Here is a 27880-nt window from a genome sequence, read left to right as displayed (position 1 = left end):
AAATTGAGCAATTTTCAAACTGCATGTATCTAATCTTTCACAACAAAAATTTTGTCAACGTACCTTAGATAAATATTAACTCAGTGACTCCATTTCACTCGAGCGATTTCCAAGTGGAAATAAGCGTTCTTATGTGATAACAGCAGCAATTTCAGTAATTGCCTTTTCTCCTGATAAAAAACAGCTGGAAATGTAGGTTAAAGGCAGTGGTGATTGCCTTCAAAAATTTATTTCCAAACAATAGAAAATACTGCTAATTGAGCACAATATTAATTGCGCTAATTGCAATCATTCCGAGCAAGATTTCATTTGAAAATCATTATAACCATTCACAGGTGTGAAATTGGTTGGTCCAGCCAGAGGAGTCTGCGGGGTCGCGAGTGCCGAACAGATGACGCAAGAGCGGCGAGTGGCCCTGCGAAGGTCGTCCAGCGCCCTGAGCGATCGCCAAAGTATCAGTGGGTAGGGAGCAGGTCACGTGGTGCAGGTGCCTGCAGAGGCGACAAAGGCGCAGACCTTTCGATTTAGCAGTTCTGTCTGGGTGTCTGAGGTGCGCGCACAGTGAAAGTTTTCTACCTGCCGAGAAACACTCCAAAAAGCGTGGGTTTTCGTCGCACACCGGCTTGTTCATTTTCAGGTATTTATAATTATGGTGTTTATTTAATATGATTAATTAAATTTACAAAATTAAATATTTTTGTATAATTATCTACTGGAGAACTGTTGAGGAGAATCCGTTTTTCACTAAAGGAAAAAAACCGGTAATCTTTATGTTCAAGAACTTAATTATCATTTTTTTTTATCATTAATAATGGTTCCGACTGAATTTTAATTAAAACAAAGTAATGACAATTGAGTTGGTTGTCGAATTGAAAGTGCACAAAGAGACTTTCAAGGATTGCCAATCAAACCTCTCTCACAGGATCGGTCTCACATCTGCCACGCTTGATTTCAATGCATGGCATGGGTATCTCGTAACGCCACGCGCGAGAAAAAGGTCCCAGCGCGATTTAATTAATGCGTATTTAATTTCTGTGTCTTAATACAATTGAAGTTTCTATTCTCATAGATAGAGGTAGGAAGGCAATTTTTGAGCAAGTAAAATAAAAATGGTACGAAGGTGACACTATAACTGATAAGAGTTTTTGCTGGCGTAGATGTTTCTTGTTTTCTCTGCTGACACACAAAGTAATGCAAAAGCAAACAGTTCTTTTCGCGATAGTCCTTTGTCACTTTCTTTCTCTAATTCCTGTGTTTTTGTTGCGTCAACACGGCTTATTGTTGTCTAGCTGGATTAAAATTTGGCGGTTGTTCAAGAAACATGAACAAACGTTTATTGAGTTATCAAAGGTGGATTACTATCTGTATTAATCTATCAAGCTAGAAAAAAACTTATCTTTATTTCACCACAGGATCAAAAACTTTGACCTGACGGCAAAGATATTAAATACAGAAAATGGATTTATGAAAATAAAACTGATTCAAATTCATTCATGCCTAGGCATATATGCGTAAATTAAAGAAACTCTTTATAGAGGCAAGATTTTTTAAATATCTTGTTCATTTTTATTTTGCATACAAATTACAAATTTTGCACAAAAAAAAATTTATTCTAATGAACTTCAATTGATTGCTAAAAATGAAGGTCATAATTTGCTAAATAACAGGATTTTTTGTTTTAATTATTTATTTTTTGAAATGATTTCAGTCGGGAAAAGTTGAGCAGTTTTCAAGTGATTTTTGAGATTAATGTTACTTCTAAAAAAAAGCAAATATTAGGTTATTTTGGGACATATAGCAACGGTTTTTAAGATTGGAGGTGTTTCAAGAAAACAGGCATTAAAAAATTAATTTTTACACAGTAAAAAGAAGTAGAAGTGGATTTGATATCCTCAAAGTAATTTTGAAGTTTTGAATTTCTTTTAAACAATCTTTATTACATTACAATTCCTTATCGTTTTATTTATAATTGGTAAATTGGAAGGTATATTTTACATTTTCCTTAGTTCAAAATATAAAAAAAAAAAATTTTATTTAAATTATTTGTATTTTTCCTGTCAAGTCTTTTCCATTTGTACAGAATAGTTAATAGTTCAAATAATTTTTGACTTAAATATCAACCATGAAAAGCAGCTTTCATTGTTAGTTGATTAATAATGATTTACCGATAGAGCTAAAAAATATTTCAGAATGTTCTTTTAAAAAGAAGTCTAAAATTTGAAATCATTCTTGCTACAAATCCTACGAATTATTTAAGAATATATGTGCAATTTTGGTGATAAATATGTGATTTTTAGCTATTATTCTTATATTATGTTTTGAATTTGTATTTGTGTAAAAATTATGTAACTGCACTATCGTTTCCACACTAAATTGACCTTTTCTAAACCAAAAACTAAAAATTATTGAATGGTAATAACAGAGATGTTGTTGTGAATTGCAGGCGCGGAGAGTTAAACTAGCGAAGATGAGCAGCTCGGCGGCTCCCACCATCCGAACGGAGGCGAGTGAGGCCCGGGGCTACGTCGTCAGCATCGCCGTGAACTGCAGCGGCAAAGAGAGAGGGGCATCCTCGGTGGTGCACGTCGCCGATGTGGGTCGCTCTTCCGTGGTCAGCAGTCTGCAGGCAGCCATGGTCCGGCCCGGAGAGTTCTTCCTCTTCGAACAGCCGCTCAGCTCGCCGACGGACAGCGGCACCGGCAGCGACTTTGATGGCTCGACGCCTCAGGCCAAGCGGCGCCACGTGCGCGGCGCCGCCGGCGACGCCGACGAAGACGACGACGTCATCAGCTGCGACTCGCTCAACTCGAGCGAACTGTCCGAACTCTCGGACACGCTCGACTCGATCAAGCTGCTCAAGATCGCGACGCCGCCGCCCCCGGTGGTGCAGGTGGCGCCGTACGGCGCCGCCCCCGGCCGCCCCAAAAGGATCATCGAGGAGGAAGCGGGCTACGACTTCCACATCAACGAGCACGACGAGCGCAGCGCGGCCAAGTTCGAGGAGGACACGTTCGCCGGCGTGCGCGACGTGCTGAGCGACCGCGCCGCCATCCGCAGCGCCAAAGGCACCGTCCGCGGCGTCAAGAACAGGGTTCGCGCCGGCATCGCCACATTTCTCCAGCTCGAGGACAACAAAGTAAGTCGGAAATTTTATTAAAAATACGTTTTTTTTCTGTTTGACATTGAAAGATTTTGGATATTTTTTGTCCTTTTGTTATTATTAACATAGAGCTTGTTGGGATTCAATTGAAAAATGACACTTTTTTCTAGATTTACCTCGCCTTCATTCCCATTAAAAAAATTAAATCATAGTTTAACGCAGTTTAGATTGATTTTTTTACAAACGCTCTTGGGAATCTCTCCTTTTGGATAGTTGCTTTTAATATATTATATAATAGTTGTAATGATAGGGATTGCTGAAATTTCTTAGATTGGTTAGTTAAAAAAAAAAAAAAAAAATTGTTATTTCTTTTTAAAAACTTAAAGTATATATTTTATTTTTAAAAATCACATTATCATTAATATCTTGGTTATTTATTTGTTCTAAATTATTTAAATAAAAATTTAATTAATTTTTATTATTTAACAAAATTTTATTAAAATATATTGTAATTGTTAAGACATTTTTCTATTAAATTTATTTTTTTTAAATGCTCATCGATATTAATAAATTTATAAAATTTACATCCACTAGTAAATTATTACTACTTAAATCTATGTCTGCAGATAATTTCCTCGCGTGTTTTCTTGGTCTCTGCTAGCTTCATTCTGCCTCTAATATTGATTTAATCATGCCATTAATTTTATTTTATCATAACAACATTATTCAGTAATATCTCAAACATATTTAGAACAAGTTGATAATTCAAGATTAATTAATATAATTATTAATAATAATTGATCATAAATTGGATTTTAACATGAAATTTTTTGTTCTTTCCTATCTATCCAATGATTTCAATATGATTCCTAGACACAGAAATTAAATTTAACAGCTTTTTTTTCATTTTACTTTTTCCAGAAATGATAAAACTCTTCCAATATATATTTTTGGTCCGAAATTTTAAACATTTTTATTCCGTAGTGAAATTCTTTATTTTGTTCCGTACTTTCTAATATTATTTGTTGTATTTTATTGAATTTCAATTACTAAGTCCACCCACTACAAAATTTTTTACTCCCAATATGTCCCTTATTAACGCTTTCTTTTTTTACAAGTTTACTTTCATTCATTTTTTAACGTATAAACACGCATATAAATATTTGGAGCAAAAGCATAATGAGTATGCTGGTCGGAATAGTTTCACTCGCGATTATTCATTCAATGCACACCTGTGAAAAGGTCGGTGCCACATCCGCGGCAGAATGCCCTGTCGTCAGCAGGCACAAATTTCCCTTCCTCGACCAACTTATTCGAGAAGAGCTTTTACGGGAAAAGCTTTGTTTATTTTTGAAATCGATACACCGCTATACTTTGGATTATTTTTCGTTTTTACTACGCACGCATTGCGTAAAACTCTGCGCTTATTTGGTTTAGCAGTAAAGTTTCTCTCCAGCACGAGAGGAAATAAAACTGTCGATGACGAGTTTTTTTTTCGGTTGAGACAATATAAAGCACGGAAGGATGTGCTGCAGGTTTATGATGTACCTCCGCACCAGATAAGAGTTCCAAAATGAGTATATATATCAGTTTTACTCTCAGTCGTAAAGGAAAAATTTAAAATTTTGTTACCACCGTAAAAAAAATTTAAAAGAGAAATAAGAATGCATATTTATTGTTAAAGAAACTGACGCTGTGTTAATAATCAATTTAATCATTTATTTATTCCAATAAAGGAAAATTATTCTCACATTTCCTCCTTTCATTCGAGTTCTTGTCAAACCTAGCATTGAACGGATCATGATATAATTCATAGTGGTTTTTCTTGAGTTGCATTGCTCTTTTATCTATGCGCTACGATTAATGGTGCGTGACTGCTCATGTTCTGGTATTTATTTGAAATACTAAAATAACTTCTAAAATTAAGCGGCATTTTTTTTTTTTACGAAACGAATGGAAAATTCCCTTCATCTATCTGTATCTTCATTCTCTAATCTAATTCGCACCTGTTTGTGGGAATCACGCTGGGAATGGGAAAAAAATTGGTAAAAGTCTCATCAATTCAGGGTCCTCTATCATTATTATACATTCACACCGAAAATATCATTATGCTGCTGGTGCGAGTATCAAAATAATTTTTTCCGCGCCACGGCTCGTCTCTCTTTAATTTGATTTCTCATTCCGAGTGCGCGGTGATTAGAATGGCTGTGCTGCGGTCCAAGTAGCGGTTCGTGACGTCACGCCGCTATATAAATTTTTACTGCCCGTGCCTTGCACTCTCGGTGGGTATATAGAAGCGGCTGCAATTAGATCGCTCACAATAATATCACTTGGAAATTAATTTCGATTTTCGGCCTTCACCGTTACTTCCATGTTTGGACGATTTCGCCCAAAATCGTTCGCCATAGCAAAAATCCCTGGCCGCGCTCGCACAGGAATTGTTCCGTACCGTTATTAGTTGATGGTGCCGGCGGCGCGAGAGAATCCTCTGGAATGCGTTAATTATTGGATTCAAACTGACAAAGTGACGCGTAGAATTTCGAAACGGAAATCAAATATAGGATTAATAGAGGAAAATATTAAAACGCACCTGCTGGATTACAGATTTCCTAAAAAGATTTTTGGTAGTAGCACAATTATGTAAATCGACAGTTGAAAAAGGTGTGAAATTTTGTGCTTGATTTTTTTTTTAAATGTCCATGATATAGCAAAATATTTCAATTCCTTCGATTCCATGCGAGGAAAATTAACTTACGGATTTTTTCATTCTAAATTTGCTTTCAATAAAATAGTTTTCCTAAGAAGCTACTTGTGATTTTTCAGAAAAGTGATATCAAATCAAAGGCTCAATACATATGTTATTAGCTATCAGATAATATAATATTTAATCTAAATAAATGTCTTTACTCCGGTCTTATCATTCTCATTTTAAACAATTATCAATTTTACTTAATAATTTTGACATTTGTAATAGAAAATACCAGTCTTTATTTTTTTCATCAACATAATTATTTGAAAACACTTTTTACTATATATTACTTTTATAATAATTAATATATAGAGCTTAAAATATACTTTTTATTAAAACTTTGTATTTTTTATTAATTTTATTCTAAAATTTTTGAAATTTATTTTTATCATTAAATTCTTTATTTTAATGTCTATTTATGAACCCATCTAATATAAACCATTTAATTATATATCCTTACAAAATTTGTATTCAAAATAAAAATAAATTTTAGAGGATCTTGATTAGTATCAAACATGGATGAAATAACGTTTCTTTGTTTCAGTTCTAGGCGGTATTTTTCCAATTCATTAGTTACAACTGTTGTCGTTTGATTATTTTATCATTAAACATGATACAGATATTATTGCGATGAAAAAATATGAATGTAAATTCACAATAATTCTTCAGAATTGAAATTTTTAATCCATCTTTTTGTCCAATGAAAGACATTCAATACGATTTCTAAACATTAACCAATTTTTATTTGACAACCCAGAATAAAGCATTTATTAACAATCAATTTTGAAAATCTATATCAAATGCTACTAAAAATATCCACGGTTTTTGAACTTCCCGCAGTTTGAATAATCTTGAATCATGATAGGGCCGGTGAAACGTTATTTGTGTTACTCTTAAACTTGACGCATAATATTGGATAATAACGCAGCATATTATGGCAAAGAGAAAAGTGAACGTTAAGTAGTGCGTTACAATTGAATGTTGACTGAACTGATCGAATAGTTTAGATCGAGTTCTTGCATTTTGTAAACAGCATATCATGTCCGGATAATGTACTTTCTAAAAAAGTCGCTCTGAAAGGTCACGTTACATTATCATTAATAGCGACAACTTATGGCAAGCAAGAAAATGAGATCACGTCTCAATATGTGCATAAATTGGAATACAATCAACAAACAATGCTTTATTTCTCTGTTTTAATTTTTTATCAATTTCATTTTAATTCCAGTCCAAACTATATCATTGAAAAGGTCAAAGCTCCAAGCTCACGACGTTATAACACAGCAATTAAAAGTGCAATTTTGCGTGCGAATAGTCATGATGAAAAGCGAGTGTGAGAGTCGCGCATTCCCACATGATGGAGAAGCGGCCAGAAAATTCCCGGCGCAAAACACTTTTTTATCAACGCCGAGAGATGCTAATCCGAGCTGCTCTTTGTGCGAGCCAAGACAAAGGCCGGCATCATTTTGCGGTCGTTTATCTGCAATTTTAATTACAATCCTCCAGAAGAGAGCATCACCCCTTTTGGGAAAAATTCTCCGCACTCGAAACTTTAATCCTTTGCCCTTGAAATCTGCTCATACTTTCAGAAACGAAGAAATTCCATAGAGCTCTCAATCCCGAAACGACCGAGATGCTGCCGTTTTCTCTTGGGCACTACTTGCATCTTGTAAAAGTAATGACCGCGTTTACTACTTAACTAGCGACGGTTAAATTATTATCAGCCTGGTGTGTATCCTCGATTAACAAGGTCACAACACTAAACGTTCGATTCAATAATTTTCCTTTGGCACGAATAATACTTAAGACGTAGCTCAAGATCGATTTTAATTAAATGAAATTTTACAAGCATTTTACCAATTCATGATGTTTTAATTCCTCTCTTGTTAGTTTTTTTTAGTTGCTTATTTTGTTCCACCGATAAAACATTTTGGCTGCCAAACATTATCCATGAGCTGTGAATAGAAAAAATTAGTTCATGAATTAATTTTTATTGCATTCGAACAAAAAGTTGCAGTTTTGAAAGTGAAATTTTATTTTGATATTAATTTATTCTTGTTAAATCTTCATTTCATTGACAGACAAAAATTGATTTCAAATTGTGTGGCACTTCTTCACTTTGCAACATATTTTACGAATGTCGAATCAGAAATGCTTACATTTTGCATTTAAATGAAAAATCCTATTGTGGAAAAGCCAACTTTAAAATAAAACAAGATTAAGGTTGAACATTTAAATTTGAACAAAAGACGGAGCGCAAATGAGAGGCAAGAAAAATTGCTATGCGACGCTAATGGCCGTCTGCCTTTTTGCGCTCCTATGGTGTGAGATAAACCAAAAATTACAATGGGCAGACGCCATAATAACATCGAGCAGGAATGATGAGCCAATTAGTTTTATCTCGTGCAGGCAGAGCGCATGCATGCCGCGGCGCAATAACTCGCGACACTGATGTGTGAATGCGATCATATTCCAGACACACTCCTCGCCATTAATTAGGCCAATTGCCACGCACCCGTTACACACACACTGCAGCTATTTATTGTTCCTTGTTTTGCACTGTTTTTGTATCTAGGCGGATGTGTTTTGCAGCGTGCGATCGATCTTCAGGTCTCGCTTTCAAAATCACCATCCATTTCTGGCAATTTAATCAGTCTTTTACTTTAAATTAGAGACATAAAAATGCATAAATTATAATTCAGTGTTGCTAAATTAATTATTTATCTAAGCATTTTGATAGATGTGAAATATTACAGGGTGGAACTATTGAGATTGGAAGTAAGTCTTTGTCTAATAAAATAATTTATCTTGCAACAGAAGTCTTGACAAGACTACTGTTTTCTGCTAAACGTTTCTGTGATTAGGGCTAAAATTATTTAGAATTATATATATATTATTATAAAATAAAAATGTAATTTAACTTACTTTTAATGCAGGGTTTTAATTATATTTAATTTAATTAATAACAAAATTCGTTTTAGAAACTTATTTGTTATATTTAATTTATATATTAAACTTGTGTATGATGTTACTCTTAAAACTAAGATATTTTCTTAAGAACCCAATAATAATAAACTAAGCGCAGACTATGCGCATTTAAAAAAAATTGATTATATTATCTATCTGAGCACATCATTTAATTGACTGATAAATTTTATCCTTCAAACATTAACATGGGGACTGACCTTCCAGTGTCACCATCATCGTTACAAATTAATTAGCCCAATTGGTTGTTGTTATTTATCTAATTTGAGCTTTTGAAAAAAATCGACGACTGTCAAAATGCCACAAACGCATATCAAAACCGACGACTGACTTCCTATTTACAAACTACCGTAAACAAAAGTGTGACTACGCGTGAAATCCAAGCTATAGCTGCTCCAATTATACTGTTATACCTCGCGATGATGATTTGGGTGTAATTGTCACCACACATATATATCGCCACGCGACGAAACTAATTATCATCAACACTGTCAACTCTACCAAACAAATCGTTCCAATTTATGTCACAAATTTACGGGCTGCCTGCCACAGACACTTATTAAAACTCACGGCCGTGACGCGAGTTCTGTTATTCAAATTTTCCCAGGCACTTGTGACGAAACAAGCAAAGCATCTTCGTTATGTACAAGAAAAAAAAAGAAGGAAACTTTGCCCTGCGTTTCGTAAATCACCAATTAGCACACGCAAGGAGTGTAATTTTTGAACGGAATGGCCCTCAGATATGGGCTAATTGGCCGTCGGTCCCATTCAGCAACACACATTTTTCTTTCGGTTCATTCGGCGAGTCGCTCCTTCAGTGCGTGTATTTATAGTCCAAGAATATCAACAGGTGCCATAGGGCGTCTGCTCATGGTAATTGAAAATAGCACCCGCAAAGGATGATTGGATTCTATTTATGGACTCGCCTCCTCAAAAGGCAAATATGAGAGACGATCAAGCAAAAGTGAGTTTGCAAATTAATGCGCAGAGGTTGAGCGGATGCGGAATTCATTCGAATCAGCAACTTTTCGCATTAGTGTGCGAAACTTGTCAAAAACTATTTGAAATGAATGTGTGACACTCTACAGTGAATAAGACATCCGCTTGTTTTGCTAAAAACTTCAAAGTCATCTCTGAAGTGGGTGAATTCCATTTCATTCTAAAACATTTTACTTCTTGTAGATTTTTAATTGCATTATGCCTGTTATAATTTAATTATTGCTGAACACAGAAGCTCAGAATCACTAGATTTGAGTTACATTGCTATTTATAAGTTTATGGAACACAAAAGGGTTTATATTTGTTCAAAACAAAAATATAAAATTTAAAAAAAAAAATATTAAATATTTAAATACTCAAGTTAATTCTTTTCCGTATTTAAATTCCACTAAACTACGCAAAAAAACAAAAAATGAATTTATGAAATTGATCTCAATTCTATGATGCAGTTATTTCAAATTGAAGTGATAAAAAAATTAACATTCATTGTATTTAGAACCATCGAAAACAAGACTCTCTGTGTATACGTTCTGAAAGCAGCCACCAGCCTATTTGATTTTTTTTCATTCAACAATCATTCAAAAAAATATTATGTCAGTTTGTTGTTTTTGCTTGATCGCTTGCTTGACCTGTGCAATTTTCCAACAACGGGATTATTTTGTAATCACAATTGTTCTAAAGTAGAGCAAAACAATGAATTGTAACACCTTTAAAGTCAGTGCAAGTAATTGGGCCAGTTCAATTTCTTCAGCTCGATATAGAAAATTAGCATCAATCACTTTTTAGGCGTCTCTCTCGTTACTTCACACTCGGCTTGTTCGAATCTCCTCTGTCGCGTTCCAATTTGTGCTCGGAGAGAAGACAATCCAAGTAGTTGGGCCGCTTTGAGGAAAGTGCCACTCGAATGTGCTCAATTCAACTCGGACGAGCGCTTTTATTACAATATATGTGCATCTGGCCGGCAAGAAAGTAGGTAGCTTGGATGCAATATCGAGGACTGGAGGGAAAAAAATCGGAAGTCTACTGAAATTATATATATTAATTCAAACATATGCGGGGAGTGGCCTCGCAGACGCGTAAAATTCGTTTCAACACTTGAGAAGGAATAAAGTTTTATTTATTTGTGTTGAAAAAGCAGAGAAGGTGCGTAATAAAGCGCCGTGGCCCGTGAAGTGCGCAGCTGAACGAGCCAAATCTTCTCTGTGTCGGCCATCTACGCTCTGAATCCGTCGCTCCAACAGATTTATTTGTCCACGCTGAATTTTGTAAAACCCACGCAAAAGTGAAACCACTGACATTTCCTGATTAAAAAATAATCAATTAGTCAAAAAGCTTTGACCCGGAGCAGTTTATTATTTTCACTACCTGTGTGGTTTTGTGATTATTTATTGAAAATACATATAGTATAAAAAATTCGACCAATTTTGAAAATTGCTTCCGGAAGCGACAAAATGTGCGTGCGGTTTTATTTCAGGAGCTTGATTAACCTCCTATAAAGTTGTTAAAAACTTGGACGGAAGTCATAACATCAAAAGTATGGCTTTATAAGACCAATTAGTTAATCGCGTCAGATGTGGCAAAACCGAATTCAGGTCAACTGGTTCACCTGTTGCTGCTCGCCGGCAAACAAGTTAGCCAATACGAAAATATTCTGCGGGTATAACACACGCGACTCGATAGATTTATTAAAGTAAAGGTGCGTTGTAATAATGGCCGCCCTCTCTATCGCAAAAAAGCAAACGACCTTTATTGTATTAACAATTCGCCGCCGGCGAATATTTTATTTCGCCTGTATGTTGTGCAAGCGAAAGAGGTTTTTTTGTATACCAAATCCTGAGAGCTTTTTTCGAGCTAATGGCTTTGTGAATTTTATCGATTTTTTTTTACTTTTTTTTTCTTTTGCTGACGCATTCCACGATTATTTTGAATAGAAAAACAGAGGTTCTCGAAAATTTGGTAATACTTTTCGACCGACATGAGGCACGATGCGGTACACAGTTTTGCGAAAACTGAATTTGGCACCGCACGCCGGCTGAATTTCGTGTCTCTCTACTTTGTTAATGACCAAAAACGATTTCGTGCAAATCGACCGGCAATTATTGCGAGAAGCGCGGGAGTGACAGCAGTTTTATTTCACGCGTGATTTGCTTTTCATCTAATTTGCGGCTTCCTATGTAGACAGAGAGTCAATAAATTTTTTGCCGCCGGTTCCCATACAAATCGTTGCTGCTGCTGCAGAAAATCAATAATTTCACCACCACTTCCTAACGAAAGGCGACAAATGTTTTACCGGTTGTCACTTTTAATGGTTGTTTTTTCTCATTGTTCAATGAAAGTTAATAACATTGAAAGTACAGTTTCAGCACTTTTAATTTTTATTGTTTATTGTGCTACTCTAGCACACTTTACCTAGCTTAGCAAGAATTTCAGTTTAATCATAATGCTAGTCAAACTATTGTGAAACCGAATAAATATATTATTAGGTTATCCGAATGTGATGTAAAGTGTTATAAATTTTTGAAATATTTATTTTTAATCAATATATTTGTTAAATTGAAAATAATACTGGATAACACACTCACATGAATATATTTGCAAGATTTGCCTTATTTTATTAAAATCTTGTAGGATACATAGAGACGAATTTTTGCAGTCAAATGTATATTATGTATCGATAGTTATACAAAGAGACGACAATTTATACCAGGAGACACATTTTTAAAGCTCTAATTCAAGTTGTTGCTTTATTTAATTTAACATTGTGCAAATTAGTAAATTAATAATATTTTGTTATTCTATAAAAAAAAGTTATAAAAATGCACTTTAATAAACCAATGTAAATGCGCAAATAACAAAAAAAAAATTAATTAATTCAAAACAATAATAACTGGTAGTAACATTAGAATTAAAAATATCTATGGCATTTAAATAGTAACTTTTTATTAATTTTTATTGCATTTACTTTATATGCATAATTATTTATTTTTTTCGTTTATTTTGAGATGATGAAAGATGAAAAATGAAAAATTTTGAAATTAAATAATCTATCAATTAGTGTTACACAATTTGATAATTTAAAAAAAAATAATAATAATTATCACCTTACTTTACAATAAAATACAAAAGTGCAACGTATTCAATTTTTATTTCATTATAATTTTATGTTTGAGTGAATTTTCATCCCAAAAACGAGCAGCCCCTTTTGTTTGGCGACGAAAAGTAAAGCAATTTAGCGCCAGCATGAAATTTGCATGATGCCCGGCATTAATCAGAGCACAAACGAAGATCCTCGCCCAGATACACACTGAAAATTACGCACGCGAGCTCTTTGTTTTGCTGGAAAGTACTGCATGGCCGGTCACAGCTTGCGTCATCGGTACTGCCAATCGATCTAGCCCTTTGCGCGCAATTTGCCGCCTCCGTTAAATTGAATTTGCATTTCACAGAGACGAGAAAGTTTAATTGCGGCCCATTACGACTCCCACGCGTGAAAGCACCACATTTATATTTTCACACCGCCGACGCACAAATTAATTTTTATTTTTATTTTCGCTAAACCACGGCAATACTCGTCGATTGATGGGAAAGAGACCGTTAGGCGTGCGTGCACAATGGGACAACGAGACGTTCTCTCTTGATGTGACTAATCGTGCTTTCCTCTCTCGTCCTCTTCGCAACGAAATCTCGAAATCACACGGTCACAGCCAACAGAGGCAACGCTTTCTTTTGCCCGCAATTCTCTGCGCCGTCCATAAATTACTCACGGCGATAATTAGGTAATTTATCTCTGCTTGAGATGGAAAACTTACTTTGTTTCTCGGAAATTGGATCAACAACCAATGATGTCAACCGAATAAAAAAAAACACAATTAAATCAATTAAAATTTAACAAGTTAATTATACTGCAAATTTTGATCCCAATAATGATGATAATTTTTTATTTATTTAATATGATCGCCAAAATTCTGTTCCAGCATCCCAAATGAACAATAATCGACAATCATTTATAGCAAAAGTAAGCACTAGTTATTTGCGAGCTGAATTTTTTACCGGTGTAATGAAAATATTATGCTTTTAAAGGTCTGTTTATGCTGAAATAAGAAAAAAACAATTGAATATTAGAAATCAATTTAAAGAAATGCAAACTTTGGATAGACATCTCCATCTATTCTTAACGGCAAGTTACATAAAAACTAGCTTAATTGTTCATTATAGAGTAAAAGAGTAATTAGATTAGAAAATTTTATTGAACACAACATGTGCAAAAATCAGTTGCAAATAGAATTTATTGATATATCACAAAGGTAATTGCTGCCCATAACGGGATACATCATTTATACATTCAAAATTATACAAATTCAATACAATTGAGAGAAAAGATGAGAATTTTACAAACAAAATTTTACATGCGAAATTTCACAAACAAAATTAATAGGAGAAAAAATACAATTTAAAAAATAAAAGAGTAATTATTTTTTAATAAGCAGTCTTTTTTTTAATCTAATATGTTTAGACTTCCTTTATTAAAAATTTGCAAAAATTTCCCAGAATATAAATTATTTCTATTTTTCAGTTAAAATGTCTTGTTTATTAGAGAGCTTTGTTAAAAAATCGCAATTTTATAAAAAAAAAAACTTGATCATAGAATTTTTTTTAGAGGCTTTTACGTGGATTTACTGAAACTGTGAGAGAAAAACTTGGCTTTAAAGAATGGATTACCAACCAAAATTGTGACCCTTAATTGAGAAATTAATTTTTAAAATGGCTCAAAAATTATTTATGAGTCATAAAAAAAATAAAAAATTCAATGAAAACTCGGAAAATTAGGGCAAACAGAGTAACATAACTGGTCTGAATCACGATTTCGCCCAATTCCAGGGCTCATCAGTAGTCCTGACTAACAATTATCTGAGAATTGATCATAGAAGTTGAAAGCGATCGACTATCAGTTTGGTGTGAATTGACTGAATTCCCATTGGAATTTCCTCTCAACAAAACGGAAGTAAGGTGATTTTTCTAGCGGATTCTCGGCAAAAACTATCACATCGCGCGCTAATTAACCAGGAATACATACAGCACCGAGCGAGCGAGACACATACATTTGTGGATACAAACGCGACAGAAGAGAGAAAAGTTACGAGAGCGGAGAGCTTTCCGCATTTTCTCTTTTGCTGCATCCGTCCGTCCGTCGCTTGTTTCACAAAACCATAGCTCTCGTGCTCCACTTTAAATGCGCCGTCATCGCTCTGACTGATGCTCAACTCCTTCCCTTGCAGACGACAGATGCTGCGAGATATTGAGACGAGCAAAAATCTTTAGTGAAAATTCTCTTTAATAAAAAAGATTTGGAGCAAACATGGTGGAAAATGTGAGCGCCTGCTGTTGTGCTCAAGGGTGGATTAGGAGAAAGAAATGAATTATTAGACGTGCATGACTGGTTTTCGGTCCAGGTTTGCTGATTTTATTTCTTTATATCGCAAAAGTCAAAGAGAGGCTTCCTTTCTCTTCTCAATTATGAATATTCCTTTGAAGATATACACATATATAAAAATAAGATAGAAAGATTTCTTTATTTCCCAATAAGAATTTTTATGTTCGCGTCTTTACCATTTTTGAAAACCAAATAAAGAGAGATGGAGAAACGCATTCAACCCACTGAAAAGGCATTTCATCAAATTATTTCAATATAACTCTCACATTTCTTGTCTTTAATTTACTCTACCGGCAGGGTCAGAGTTTGAACCGGAGCAAGGTCAGTGACTGCAAATTAACAGGGCGTGTGACGCAAATTTTAATTTTTAATACCTTCTGCCGTACTTGGCGTTTATTAATTACTCACTTCCCAACTAAGCAAAATCCACTTTTGCTACTTTTCATTTCGCGCACGCAGATTTCTGCGAAAATCCGACCGCCTGCTTTTTTTAATTAAATTTTCGGCCGGCCCGAGCGCTTGAAAAAAATCCAACGAATCAAGTTTCTAATTGTTATGCGCAGCTGGAGATCGGCGGGCGACATTACTTGTCCGCTTTTTAATAATTCAGCAGCAACGGACAGTTTATTTTTGCAGATTTAATTGATGTGAGCAGAGAGTTGTGCCGGGAACAGTTTAGATGGTTAGATGCTTCAGGGAATATTAAATTGGTATGACCATCCTTAAATATTTGTCCGTCGATGCGAAAAACTTGTTTTCCCTGGCTGATTATAAATTCACCCATGCGTTAAAAATTAAAAGAAAGTAATAATATTACACAAATATTGATCGCCCAACCACTGAAAATAATTAAGAAGTGGCAAGAAAAGGTTAAGTTTTATAATTTTATTTTAGAAAGACCATAATTTACAGCAGCAAAATTCAAAATGTCAACATTATATAAAAAAATATTAGTATTTATTTATTTATTCATTCTAATTGAATGATTCAAATTTAAATTGAGAATGGACTGAAGAATTTTTTATATTTGATTCGCTAATTTATAGTTAAAAGAAGCAGTTTTCAATTTTTAACATTCAAGTCCTTTTAGCTGCAAATGGAATTTTTGTAATTTATTTCTCAAATTATCCTAAAAATCAATTTCAACTGGAGGAGAAAAGGAAAATAATTTGTATTTTACAAAACTCGTCAGCCTATAAAAAGCAAGCTCGCGCATTTTCATGTCGTGCGTGTGATGAGATAAAAAAAAAGCGAAAATTCTTGTTGGCAGCAAGGTCAGCTTAAAAATGCAGCCAAGTGCACATTCACTTGGCCGCATTGGGCGCGACCCAACGCGCAGTGTGTGAGAAAAAGTAAAAGGAGTTTTGTCTCTCGCGCGTGATCTAATAATATTTTGAGCGGAGAAAGAAGGATTAGATTCGCCTATGGCCGGTGAAATAATAATATAATCTTTCTAATAAAAACTGTCACTTTCCCTCGTCTCTCGTGGACGCCGTCCAAAATCTCCAACGCAAAACAAGCAACGCAATTTCTCCTGCGGAAAAAAAACAGACGTGACTGTCAAAATAAGCAGCGAACTTCTCTCTCACGCTCGAATTTACGATTGCGCCGAAAAACTGTAAATATTTTTGAAAGCAGATTACGTGCGGCGGCACCTCGGCCAACAGTAATTCGCCGCAATTATATATAGACCTCTTCCATAATTAACCTTGCGCCAGGCCAGAGTAATTTGATGTAGCGCGGCAATAAAATTGACCTTCTGCCAGTCTGTGTGTAATTTAAATGGTTGATTGTCGGTTGCTCTTGCTACGTTTCTTTGGTCATGGCTGCACATATCGCACCTTCCATAACTATACACCAGATAATAATATAGAAGCAATTATCCTGATAACTGTCGCGTCCAGTTAATAATGTAACGGGTAAACTGAATGAATGTAGATTTTGCCTAACAATAAAAAAGTAGGTTAATTTCAAAATGGAATGGAATATATAATTAATCTTGAAAGCAAAAATTTGTAAGAAGTCCTGCAGAGCGTAGGATTTATTTTGACTTAATTGTTCTTATAAAATATTTTTGCTTTTTCACAAAATATAGGGTAAAAATAAAAACTCTTTACAACTAAAAATTGGTTCATAGCAAAGCAAAAGTTCAAAAGTATTATATTTATCCAATATTTAGCTTAAAATCATGATATTTGTATGTTTATTGAAATGATGTAATAAATATTACCAGGATATGCATCTCTCCGCTTGCTTATTATGATAAAAAGATGCAAATAAAATCCACAAGTACAGCAAAAAATTTTATATCATAAGTAAATATACATAAGAAGGTTTTTCTTTTGCTCAACGATATTATTTTTAATTTAAGTTTCAACAAGTTAAATTAGAAATTTTTTTAAATGTGTCAGGTATTTCAACATGTCTGATCAAATTAATTATGAGCCGACAGTTTATTGTTATTAGCGATCGAGGCGCTATTTTAATGTTATCTCGGCCATCGAAGAATAATTAATTAGTGGCCCCCACACGAGCGTAGCTATAACGGATCAGCAAGCGGTGTTTGGCAGAACCAACAAATAATTAAGAAATGCAAATGACGCAAGCTGCTTTTGCGCTGAGATTGCAGCCAGATTAGGCGCGAATTAACTTTACAATGGCTCCGCCGCCGCCGCCGACGCCGCATCAGCACCAACAAACGATGTGTAAAATTCCAAAATGCAGCGAACGGTGTCAAATGCTCTCGCACGACACTGCACCGTGCGTTGAGTAATATGCAAATTGTTTAATTATTGAGAACAGGAAGTCGAACATTTGAGCGTGCGCCCCGTAACAAATGTAGGCACGCTTCTTTTCAGGCGTTTCATGCAAATCGCAGAAATGGCACAAATTGTGAACAAATTTGGCGCAGCAGATATTAAGCAATAACAAACTAATTGTAAGCGTCAATTAGCGTTTTAAAACTATGATTGTCGTCGTACTTCAACTAAAATTAATTTTTATACATTTTTTATTTTTGATGATTATACGTTGATTGAAATTTTAATAAAATGTTTATGGGAAGATTTATTATTATTTGACCACAATTTGCAATCACATTGTTTTTATTCAAAAACAATTAGTTTGAAAGAAAGGGAAGTTTTTGGACTAAACTATGTATTATTTCGATTAATACATTAATAGCAATTAATAGCACTATTATAATACATGAAAATCAGAATTGGTGCAGTTATCAATAGTTCATTTTTACATTGCAGATAGCAGATAATTGAAGTGTCTCGATTGTTTAATTTATAATGATTTAAGGTAAACATATCTTAATAACATATTTCTGTTAACATAATAATATTACAAATAAAAGTTTGTGTATTAAAATGTTATAAACGTGTAATTTTTTATTTACACTTATTTTAAATTTATGTTGCTTAATAATTTAAAATAATTATGTATGTTTATTTATAACCTGAGCCTTGAAAAAATACGCTTTAACAAACACCAATATGGGATACTATTCCCGACACTTCTCTACCCTAATAATTTACACAAAAACAAACAGACAATCCAAAAAGCACCAAAAAGCACAAAAAATGATCATCATAATTTTACCAGAATATAACTCATTGAAATGAACAATATCTAAAATTATAATAATTTTCTTTTAACATATTCCAGTTTTGAATTTTTTTTCTAGAACTGATTTGAACAATTCCTTGAAGGAACTGAGTTATTTTCAGATCTGAATCTTTTTTAACGACTTTGATTGGAAATAATTTTAGATAAACTTATATTTTCGAAAATGTAAAACTTACTCTTGCTTTAAAAAGCATTATGTTTATATAGATGAAGAATAATTATATTATATTGATTTGCGTTTATTTGTACCTCGCGACTCATCACGCAAACTATAGGACAATTTTTGCACTGAAATTCAGCAATAAATAATCCAGCTGGTAAAATTGCGCTACCCGAGCATTTAATCTCAGCCCGAGATCAGGTGGCGAGCAGTTAAAAGGCGCGTATTATGTAACTCTCTCTCGTGCGCTGCTTTATTTATCAGATCCGCAAAAAGAAAAAAGAAATGGCCTGCAACTTCTTCTTCTTCTTCTACATTATGTACCTGCTGCATGTATAAAACGGCCATAAAGTAGAAATTTACGAGGCAGTCTGATATTTCAGCAGCGTCTCCTATGCAAATCGCGCGCACCAAGATTTCAGCCTTGTTAAATTGTGCAAATTTTATTCATCATCCGCTAAAGTTTTCGGCCTCTCGGCCGACACATCCAACTTGAAAATCACACCAAAGTGCCTTTTACTGTATTTTTAACTTTTGGAAATTAATTTTTTGTTCGCAGGGCTTCAAAGACAAGGAGCAGGGCAAGCTGGTGGTCTACACGACGACCATGGGCGTGGTGAGGTCGACCTACCTCAGGTGCGTCAAAGTCAAGCAGATTCTGCGGACTCTCCTCGTCAAGTTCGAGGAGCGCGACGTTTTCATGAGCAGGGACACGCAGCAGGAAATCAAGCAGAGGATGAAGACCAACAACGTCGTCATACCGCAAGTTTTCCTCGACGGACACCACATAGGGGTAATTTCATTTATTTTATTTTACTGAACATTTAATTAACTCGCATCTGGACGTGATTTTCGATCAAACCAATTTCAAATTTTATGGTCACTTTAATTAGTTGCGTCCATTTCAAAGAAGCTACAGCATTTTAAAACTTTTTTCTTTCATTTAAAATCATTCTTTAAAAAAATCTTATCACAGTAAAATGAGTCTGAAGGAACCATACAGAATAGTTGATTTATTATCATTTCAAAAGATATAAAAATTTTAGGAATAAAGTTTGGACTTATTTAATTTTGTAATGAAAATAGAAGTTTAAAATATCTCAAAATATAAGCTTGAAAATAGTTAATATTAAATAGCGTTGATGCAAACAGAAATTTCAATAAAATTGCAAATATGTAGGAGGTGATGTGAGAGAAAACTGTTTATTGAACCGTTTCCCACAAGATACGAGTGATCTAAAAGTGATTTAGTGAATTTTCTGTCTATTTTGGCTGTGCCAATTTTGAAAATAAAACTTATTTTAAAATTCCCTCTTAATATTTAATAATTCAGCTCTCTTAATGAATTCAATTTTCCTTTTTGAAAATCTCATCTAAAAACCAATATTAAATTTCTTAATTTTTTATTTGAAAAGCCTCTCAGAAATGAGACGAGATCTCTAATTAAAACCGTTCGTGGTCAAGATACGACCTTTATTCTTAAATCGAGTGTTTGTCTTTTGCTCTTGCCAGTTTGTTTGCCAGCGCGCACGGTTTGACACACGTACACTTGAGTGAGTCGCAAAATCAATAACGAACGCGGCGGCGGCAACTAAATGAAAAGTGAGACGCACACTTTTGATCAATTTTGTTTACCTAGCGGGGAACTGGATCTGACAGTATGAAAACTCGAGACGGAAATATATTGCTGGAAATGCGGTAAAGAGCAAAACAATTTCGCGCAGCGCGTGTATCAAATGTCAATTACAGAAGTTCTCTCTGTTTCAACGATGGGGCCGAATAAACATCATATTATATAAATTCGGCGACAGAGTTTTCGATTTCACAAATGAGTAGGAAGCGAAATTAATTTTTTCTTCCTCTCCCATCAAATCCGTACAAAAAGGGATTTATTTGTCTTTCTTTTTTGCTCTATATCAGATTTCCACTCAGTCAGAGCTACACGCTCCGATTCTGATTAATTTCTTTGTGTTTGTGCAGGACGTGGACACCATTGAGAGGCTCAACGAGTCCGGCGAACTGAGGAAGCTTCTTCGACCGTTCAAAGTAAGTATTATTATTGTCTGCTTTTGTTGCGCGCACGTTTTTCGGAGGCGACCTGCTTTTGAAGTCTTAAAAAATAGGGAAAGGTTTCCTGGAAAAATTGTGAATTTTGAAAGTTTTGCGGAATAAAATTAAGTGATGTTTTGTCATTTGCGGGTTAATATCATTTGGCCGAACTTTTTTTCCTTTTTCTGGCAAAGTTTGGTTTCTTGGAAAAGCTTTTTCTCGTCTTGCTTAGAAGAAAGAAACTAAAAGCAAAAGCACAGGGAGATATTTTGCACAAGGAACGTCTTGCGCGTTCGCCATTAGAGGAACAAAAGGCTGATGAGCAACTCTGCAGAAAATGTACAACCTGTTATTGTAATCGCAAGAGAGAGAGAGAGAGATGGGCTTGAGAGTTGTTTTGCCGAATTCCCTTGTTAAGATGGAAACATTTTCTTTTGGCAAACAACGATGAAAGGAAGAACTTGGGAAGGTAAACAACCGTGGCAGCAAATTTGACGAAAACTTTGATTGCTTCTTGAATAATAAATAAACAACCTATATTACTGAAATTTGATTCAAAATTGATAATCATTTTTTTTTAATAGGAAAGATTGAAAATTACAATGCTTTATTTTTATTAGAAAATAACTCTTGAAATTTTGTTAATTATTGTTTACCTCACAAATTTAAAAGTCAAATTTTACTACCAGGATTTGCATGGATTTACATTTTTACCTAAATCACGATCGGTTTTATTTAAATAATATAAAAAATATCTCAATTTTTAACTTCTTCACTTGAAATCACCTATTTTTTCCTTAATGCATCAGTTCATATTTATTAAAAATTATTTGATTAATATGAACTGAAGCCACGCTAAAATATACACTTTAGTTCAAATAATGTAGTCGAAAACTTTATTTATTTCCAATTTTAATTGATTATTTTTAATGCAAAAATTGAAGCAAAATATATGCCGCACGCATTGATATTTGTTGCGGCAGCGATTTCTCTATCCTTGACAGACAGCTAGGAAATCAAATCTGTGCTCGGTTGTTGCCATGGTTTCATTCACCCCAGCTACTTCTGAAGAGCTTTTCGGCCACGCCGCCAAATTCGATCAAAGGCCCGCGCTGCGATGCCGAGCCCGCCGCAGGTGTTTTCAGATGCACTGAGCAGATTATCCCCCGCGCTTAATCTGATTGACTTTGCGCTAGGCTCAAAGACAAACAACGCGAATGTAAGCAGCTTTTCTTGACACATCGCGATCCCAAATCAAGCACGAATATGCAATCAATCTAATAGTTAATAGTGCGGATTTCCGAAACACAATAAATTGATCCGCATTGCGTCATCGCTGAATGGTTTAGGTATCAATATGAGTGCAATAAATAATTTTTTTTTTAATTTTTTATTGTTTAATACACAACCAAAACAAATAAGAACGTAAAAGATGTTTTAAATATGTTCAAGCATTTCAAACTCGAACTAGAAATAAAAATGATTATAATTTTGGTGATTTAAATAATAAGAATTGAGGATGTTGTGCCACAGAATTTCAAACCAAAACAACCACTCCTTTAAGCCTATGTAATCAATCACAATAAATATTTAATAACATAAGTTTTTTAAATATAAACATTTAAAATTAATTTTTTTTTATCAATATTAGCAATTTACAGTAAATTTTGTGTCATTTATAATGTAGAATATATAATCATTTTGTAATAATTTTTAAAAATACATTGTTGTTCATTGATATCCCTTTTTTTTAATTTCATATATAAAAAATATTATTGTAAAAAATGTTTTTAATTATATATTTATATTATATTTATTGGCGTCGCTGTAATACATTATTAATGTTTAAATAAGAAACCTTGCATTTTGCCATTTGCTGTTTTGTGCTGTTTTGGAGGCTAATATAACATGGGACATGGGGATTGATAATTGATAATTGACCATAAATAACAATGTACTCATGTTAAAAACAAAATATCGTATTTAATAAATTATATGTGAAAAATTAATTATTTGACTTTGATATTTTATAAATTTGTACAATTTACCAATTAAGTATTTGGTGCGTAATTTATAATTATGTAATTCTTTCTACATTCAATCAATATCGTTCTATTATATAATTCTTTATAAAAAATATTCCATTTTTGTACAACAGAATTACAAAAAAAAAGGTAAAAAATTGCTCTTGGGAATAGTTTACTGGGAATTTAATGAATAATTGAAGATTAATCAGGGCTTCAAAACGAAAAAATGAAATAAAACTAAGAAGCTCATTTTTCATTAGCAAGCTTGAAGAACTTAAAATTTTCGTTATTATTCATCCTTATTACCATTATTTTACAATAATTACAATTTCAAAAATCATATCCAGCCGATTGCAAACGTTCTGAAACCAACTCATTAACATTCAATTACTCCTGCATAATGTGCCGTTTCATTAGCTTGACCTGGATTGCGACACTACATAGGGATCGATTTCAGCAATCAAACATTGTATCCATAAATTTGAAATTCTAACTACTTTTAATGATGTTTGCTCTTCCAAAAATTTACATGAAAAATTCATGAAGGGGTGAAAATTTCTCAGTGATTTATTCCGTGTCACGCAGCTTCATTTTCTTTCGGTTCAATGAAAGAAAGAAACGACCAGACTCCTTTCCCTTTTATGAAAATAATCTAACAATCATCCTAATTTTTTTCACAAGATTTAAAATATTTTCGCGTGCTTGAGAGGAATAAAAGTGCGTTTATGTAGAAAGCTTTGTAAGAGTTGTTATTAATCTGGAGCATCTCTTCACCGACGATTGGCCAGCAAGGTGGTCATACTGGTTCCTCTCTCGCAAGGGTCATCGACCCACTCGCTCAGAGAGAAGCGATTTCGGTTTTATTTCTCCACTGCATAATTGTGCGCGCCTCGGCGTCTTGCTTGAAAAGTCGCGAACAAAATTCGCTCCCGTTTTTTTCTTCTTTCTTTTTTTTAATGTCTGAAAACTACTCGAGCCGCACGCGACGGTTATCAGCCTGCGGTTTGATAACGAAAACTAACAATTCGCGATCGATATTCAACGTCGCCTAATTAATGGCGAATTCCGACGCCTTTGACTGTGTAAGCCAGGCCAATTAGCAGCCTTTCGCAACGACATCACATTTCCAAGCCAATATGTTTGCTTTTCAGCGTGGAAAATGTAAAAATGAGGACGCGGTGTAAAAAAGACAATTGAAAATGGTTTTTATTTTCTCTGGGGAAAGAATATTGCTGTGGATAAGAGAAAAGTTTCATTAATTTTTACCATGTGCTGTGTCATTATTTATTATTTATCAAACAAACTGCATTATTTGCCATAAAGAGAAGTTTAGAGATCTATTAATTAAAATTCTCGAATCTGATAAAAAGTTTGTCAAATTCTGATTTGATTTTTTACTAAATATTGCTCTAGAAAAGGGCATGGGGATAAAATTAAATGAAAACTTCATAACAATCATCACTTTTTACTTAATTCAAACACAAACTTTTGCATGCATCTAAATTTTTCTCTAAACGTTATATTTTTCTATGTCATTACTGGTCGAAATTTGATTTTTTTCGCTTGATTTTTTCTTCATAAATGGAAATAATAAAACGTTTTCTTCACCCGCGGATCTTTAATTTTCACTCCTACAACTTATCCGCATTATTAGACATTGATTTTACAATTTGTTTCACTGATTTTTTTTTATATACATTGATGCGCCTCTTATGAGTTTTGAATTAAAATTTTAATATGTGTCTGTCGTTTTTGCATAAGATGACTGAAATGACATATCTGATAGAAAAAACTCGCAAAGAGAGTTAGCAATTTGCGATATTTTTTATATAACCAATTTGTCCAACTAAAATTTGTTGTCACAAGAATTCCATGAAAATTGTCTGTTTGAAAAACAACTCGTTTTGACTGCTGGCTTTATAAACCTAAAAGAAAATTTTTGTTGCAAGTAGTTAAGTAATGTTGGTTAGAGGCGCATCTTCGCCGCGAATCTTCTCACAGGCGCGACTTCGCAACCCGACCAACCGCACATTATGCTGCTTGTGCATGGCGGGTGTTGTGAAACGCAGCTCTTGGGTTGCATCTCTCACGACCAACGCTTTGCTTGCAGATTCTGCAGATGCTCCCGCGAGCAGAACCGCGGACACGACTTTATCCCATCGTTATAAAATGTTAATTGCTGCCCTTGAAAGACGAAAATGTCAATTCGAAGCTTAGGCACGACTGACTTTCTTATCAAACGCGCAGATGCAAATTTCACAAAATCGTTATCATGAGTAAAATAATTTATTGCAACAATATCTTTTTTCTTATCATTCAAGAATTCTCTATTATTTTAAGTATTCCAACTGAATATTTCCAATATTTTCTATTATTATTTTCAATAGATATTTACAAAACAATACTTTAATTTCAACTAGCATAGCAACATAACAACATGTTATATTTTAAAAGTTCTAATATAAATAATAATCTATTTATTTAAATTATGATTTATAATAAAATTACAAATTGTTCATATTTTCAGCCAGTTATCCCCATTTTTAAATTTTTATGATATAATGGTTTGAATTATGTTAATAGTTTATTTAAATAAATATAAATTAATCTTAACCCCTTGATGAGTCCCACATTAATGTGTAATTAAGTAATGGTTTTTATTACGGTGTGTATATACATATAAGAAAATATCACTTTTTATTAAGCTCATTAAACTTAAACAAAATTTTGAATTTATTAGAAGACTCAAAAATTATGTGTCTTACTAATAGTTTTTGGGCATATAAACTTCAATTTGTTTGAAGATATTGACACTCGAAGATGGAGGAGAAGAGATTTCTTTCCTCGTTGTAAAAGCCCGATCTATTCATTTTCATTATAGAATTATAATTTTATTTTCGTATTATAAAAAAAATACCTTTCATAAAATATTTATTTAAATTTAAGAATTTTTCTAATATAAACTATGTAGTGCTATGTTTTTTCTACAATTTTTTTACAGGATCTCAATTCATTAAAAATGTCCCACTTACCATCTGTGTCCTTCCAGTTAGCCTATTTATCCAATATTTTCGTTTTAGCTTGATTTTTCATCATTAAACATAGCAAAGTTATAATTGAAATGTATGAAATTAAAATTAAAATTTATAATTTGTTGTTCACAGTGCATGGGCGTGAGTACACCTTGCAGTGCGTGCGGCGGCTACCGGCTTCTGCCGTGCGGGATGTGCAACGGCAGCAAGAAATCGGTGCACCGCAACCACTTCACCGCCGAGTTTGTGGCGCTCAAGTGCATGACTTGCGACGAGTCTGGCCTCATGAGGTGCCACGTGTGCTCTTGAGTGTGCCAAAACCTGTGATTGACTTTGTGAGACACACGTGTCAGTGCGCCAGCCCTTCTTTTTCATTTCAATTTTTTATTTCATGGCGGAAAAATTCAAGTGCCGACTCTCGAAAACGGTGCTGGAAAGTGACAACAGATTTTTAATTGTCAATGCACGGTCATTCCAACTAATTATATGAATGGGTTTTGTAGATTTCTGGAATATGTAAGGAATGGTCGCTGGCTTTTGTAAAACTATTGTGTATTAAGTAAGTGATGATCCAAGCCAATAAATAATGAAGCAGCTGCAAATTTTATAAAACAGCTTCGCTGCATAATTGTTTAGTAGGTAATTAGATTTAAGCAGAATGACTATTGTTTTTATTTATTTAACGAAAGCATCAATAAAATTAACCATGTACTGCAATAATTGATGAAACTATTTTTATTAAATAACCTTTGTCTTGTGATTTAATAAAATAAACTATTCAATTAAAACTAAATTACAATTAATGCGTGACTTTTGTTCCTTTTATGTGAAATTATTTCTTCTAATTTTTAACAATGAGTTCATTTGAGGAGCAAAATGATTTCAATTTAATTTGCAATTAAACAGGTTTTGTTTAAAACAATAAAATAGTTTCTCTGATGAGAGCATACAAATTCAGCTTTATTATTGTTGATTTCAAATCTAAATCTAGCTAATTCCTATAAAGAATTCATTTTTACAATTAGAAAAAATGATAGTTTTAAAAAGTTCGATACAGCTGAAAATGTCGTATTTTTACTAAAAAAGATTGAAAAAAGACATCATACAAAATATACGAAAAAGAAACTTTCCAAAAATCATCCATAAAGCTCTATTCATATGTAACTTTTCAAACATTGAAAAAAAAAAACATTTTTATTTTTTCAGAGCTCCTCTTACAATATGTCTATCCATTCATAGACGAAAAACTACAATATATTCTTCAAAATAGAATAAACTATAAATTTAAATTAAATTAATGCGTGTTCAAAAGAATAAATTTGCAAGTTGCTAATTGAATTTCGGCGCCATGGGCGGTCTATTACAAAATTAGTGCAAATTAAACCCTCGTCTATGCTGTGCCGTTCGCGGAAGAGATCAAAGGGTTGAATTGAAATGCGGGCGTCGCTTGCCTGAAACTGCTTCCGCTGTCGTTTTTCCCACTAAACAGAGAGCGGGGCAGCTTTTTAGCTCTGGCCGCCGCGATAAAATATTCCGCACGCTAAAAGCGAGTTAATTGAAATTGTCAGATTGAAAAGGGAGATTAGACCGCAAAGGGTCCTTTTAGCAAAAAGCTGCTGCACATCTCTATTATTCAGTCCCTTTTCATTTTTAGGAAACATAAAATTCAATGCGACACATTTCTGCTGGAATTCATAAATTCATATTCACTGCTT

General features: G+C 33.8%; 1 protein-coding gene across 1 annotated transcript; it reads left to right on the top strand.

The window, feature by feature from the left end:
• Nucleotides 1–486: 486 nt before the first annotated feature.
• Nucleotides 487–26905, top strand: LOC132197398 (glutaredoxin domain-containing cysteine-rich protein CG31559-like). Its single transcript, XM_059620676.1, has 5 exons — nucleotides 487–637; nucleotides 2444–3136; nucleotides 19617–19850; nucleotides 21038–21103; nucleotides 26298–26905. Exons 2-5 carry the CDS (start codon nucleotides 2468–2470, stop codon nucleotides 26472–26474), a joined length of 1146 nt encoding a protein of 381 aa, XP_059476659.1. The 5' UTR covers nucleotides 487–637; nucleotides 2444–2467; the 3' UTR covers nucleotides 26475–26905.
• The last annotated feature ends 975 nt before the right edge of the window (nucleotides 26906–27880 follow it).

The sequence above is a fragment of the Neocloeon triangulifer genome, unplaced genomic scaffold (assembly GCF_031216515.1).
Source record: "Neocloeon triangulifer isolate White Clay Creek 2 clone unplaced genomic scaffold, ASM3121651v1 ptg000001l, whole genome shotgun sequence".
Lineage (NCBI taxonomy): Eukaryota > Metazoa > Arthropoda > Insecta > Ephemeroptera > Baetidae > Neocloeon > Neocloeon triangulifer.
The sequence above is the reverse complement of the archived record's forward strand: the minus strand, read 5'-3'. Positions and strand labels throughout refer to the sequence as shown.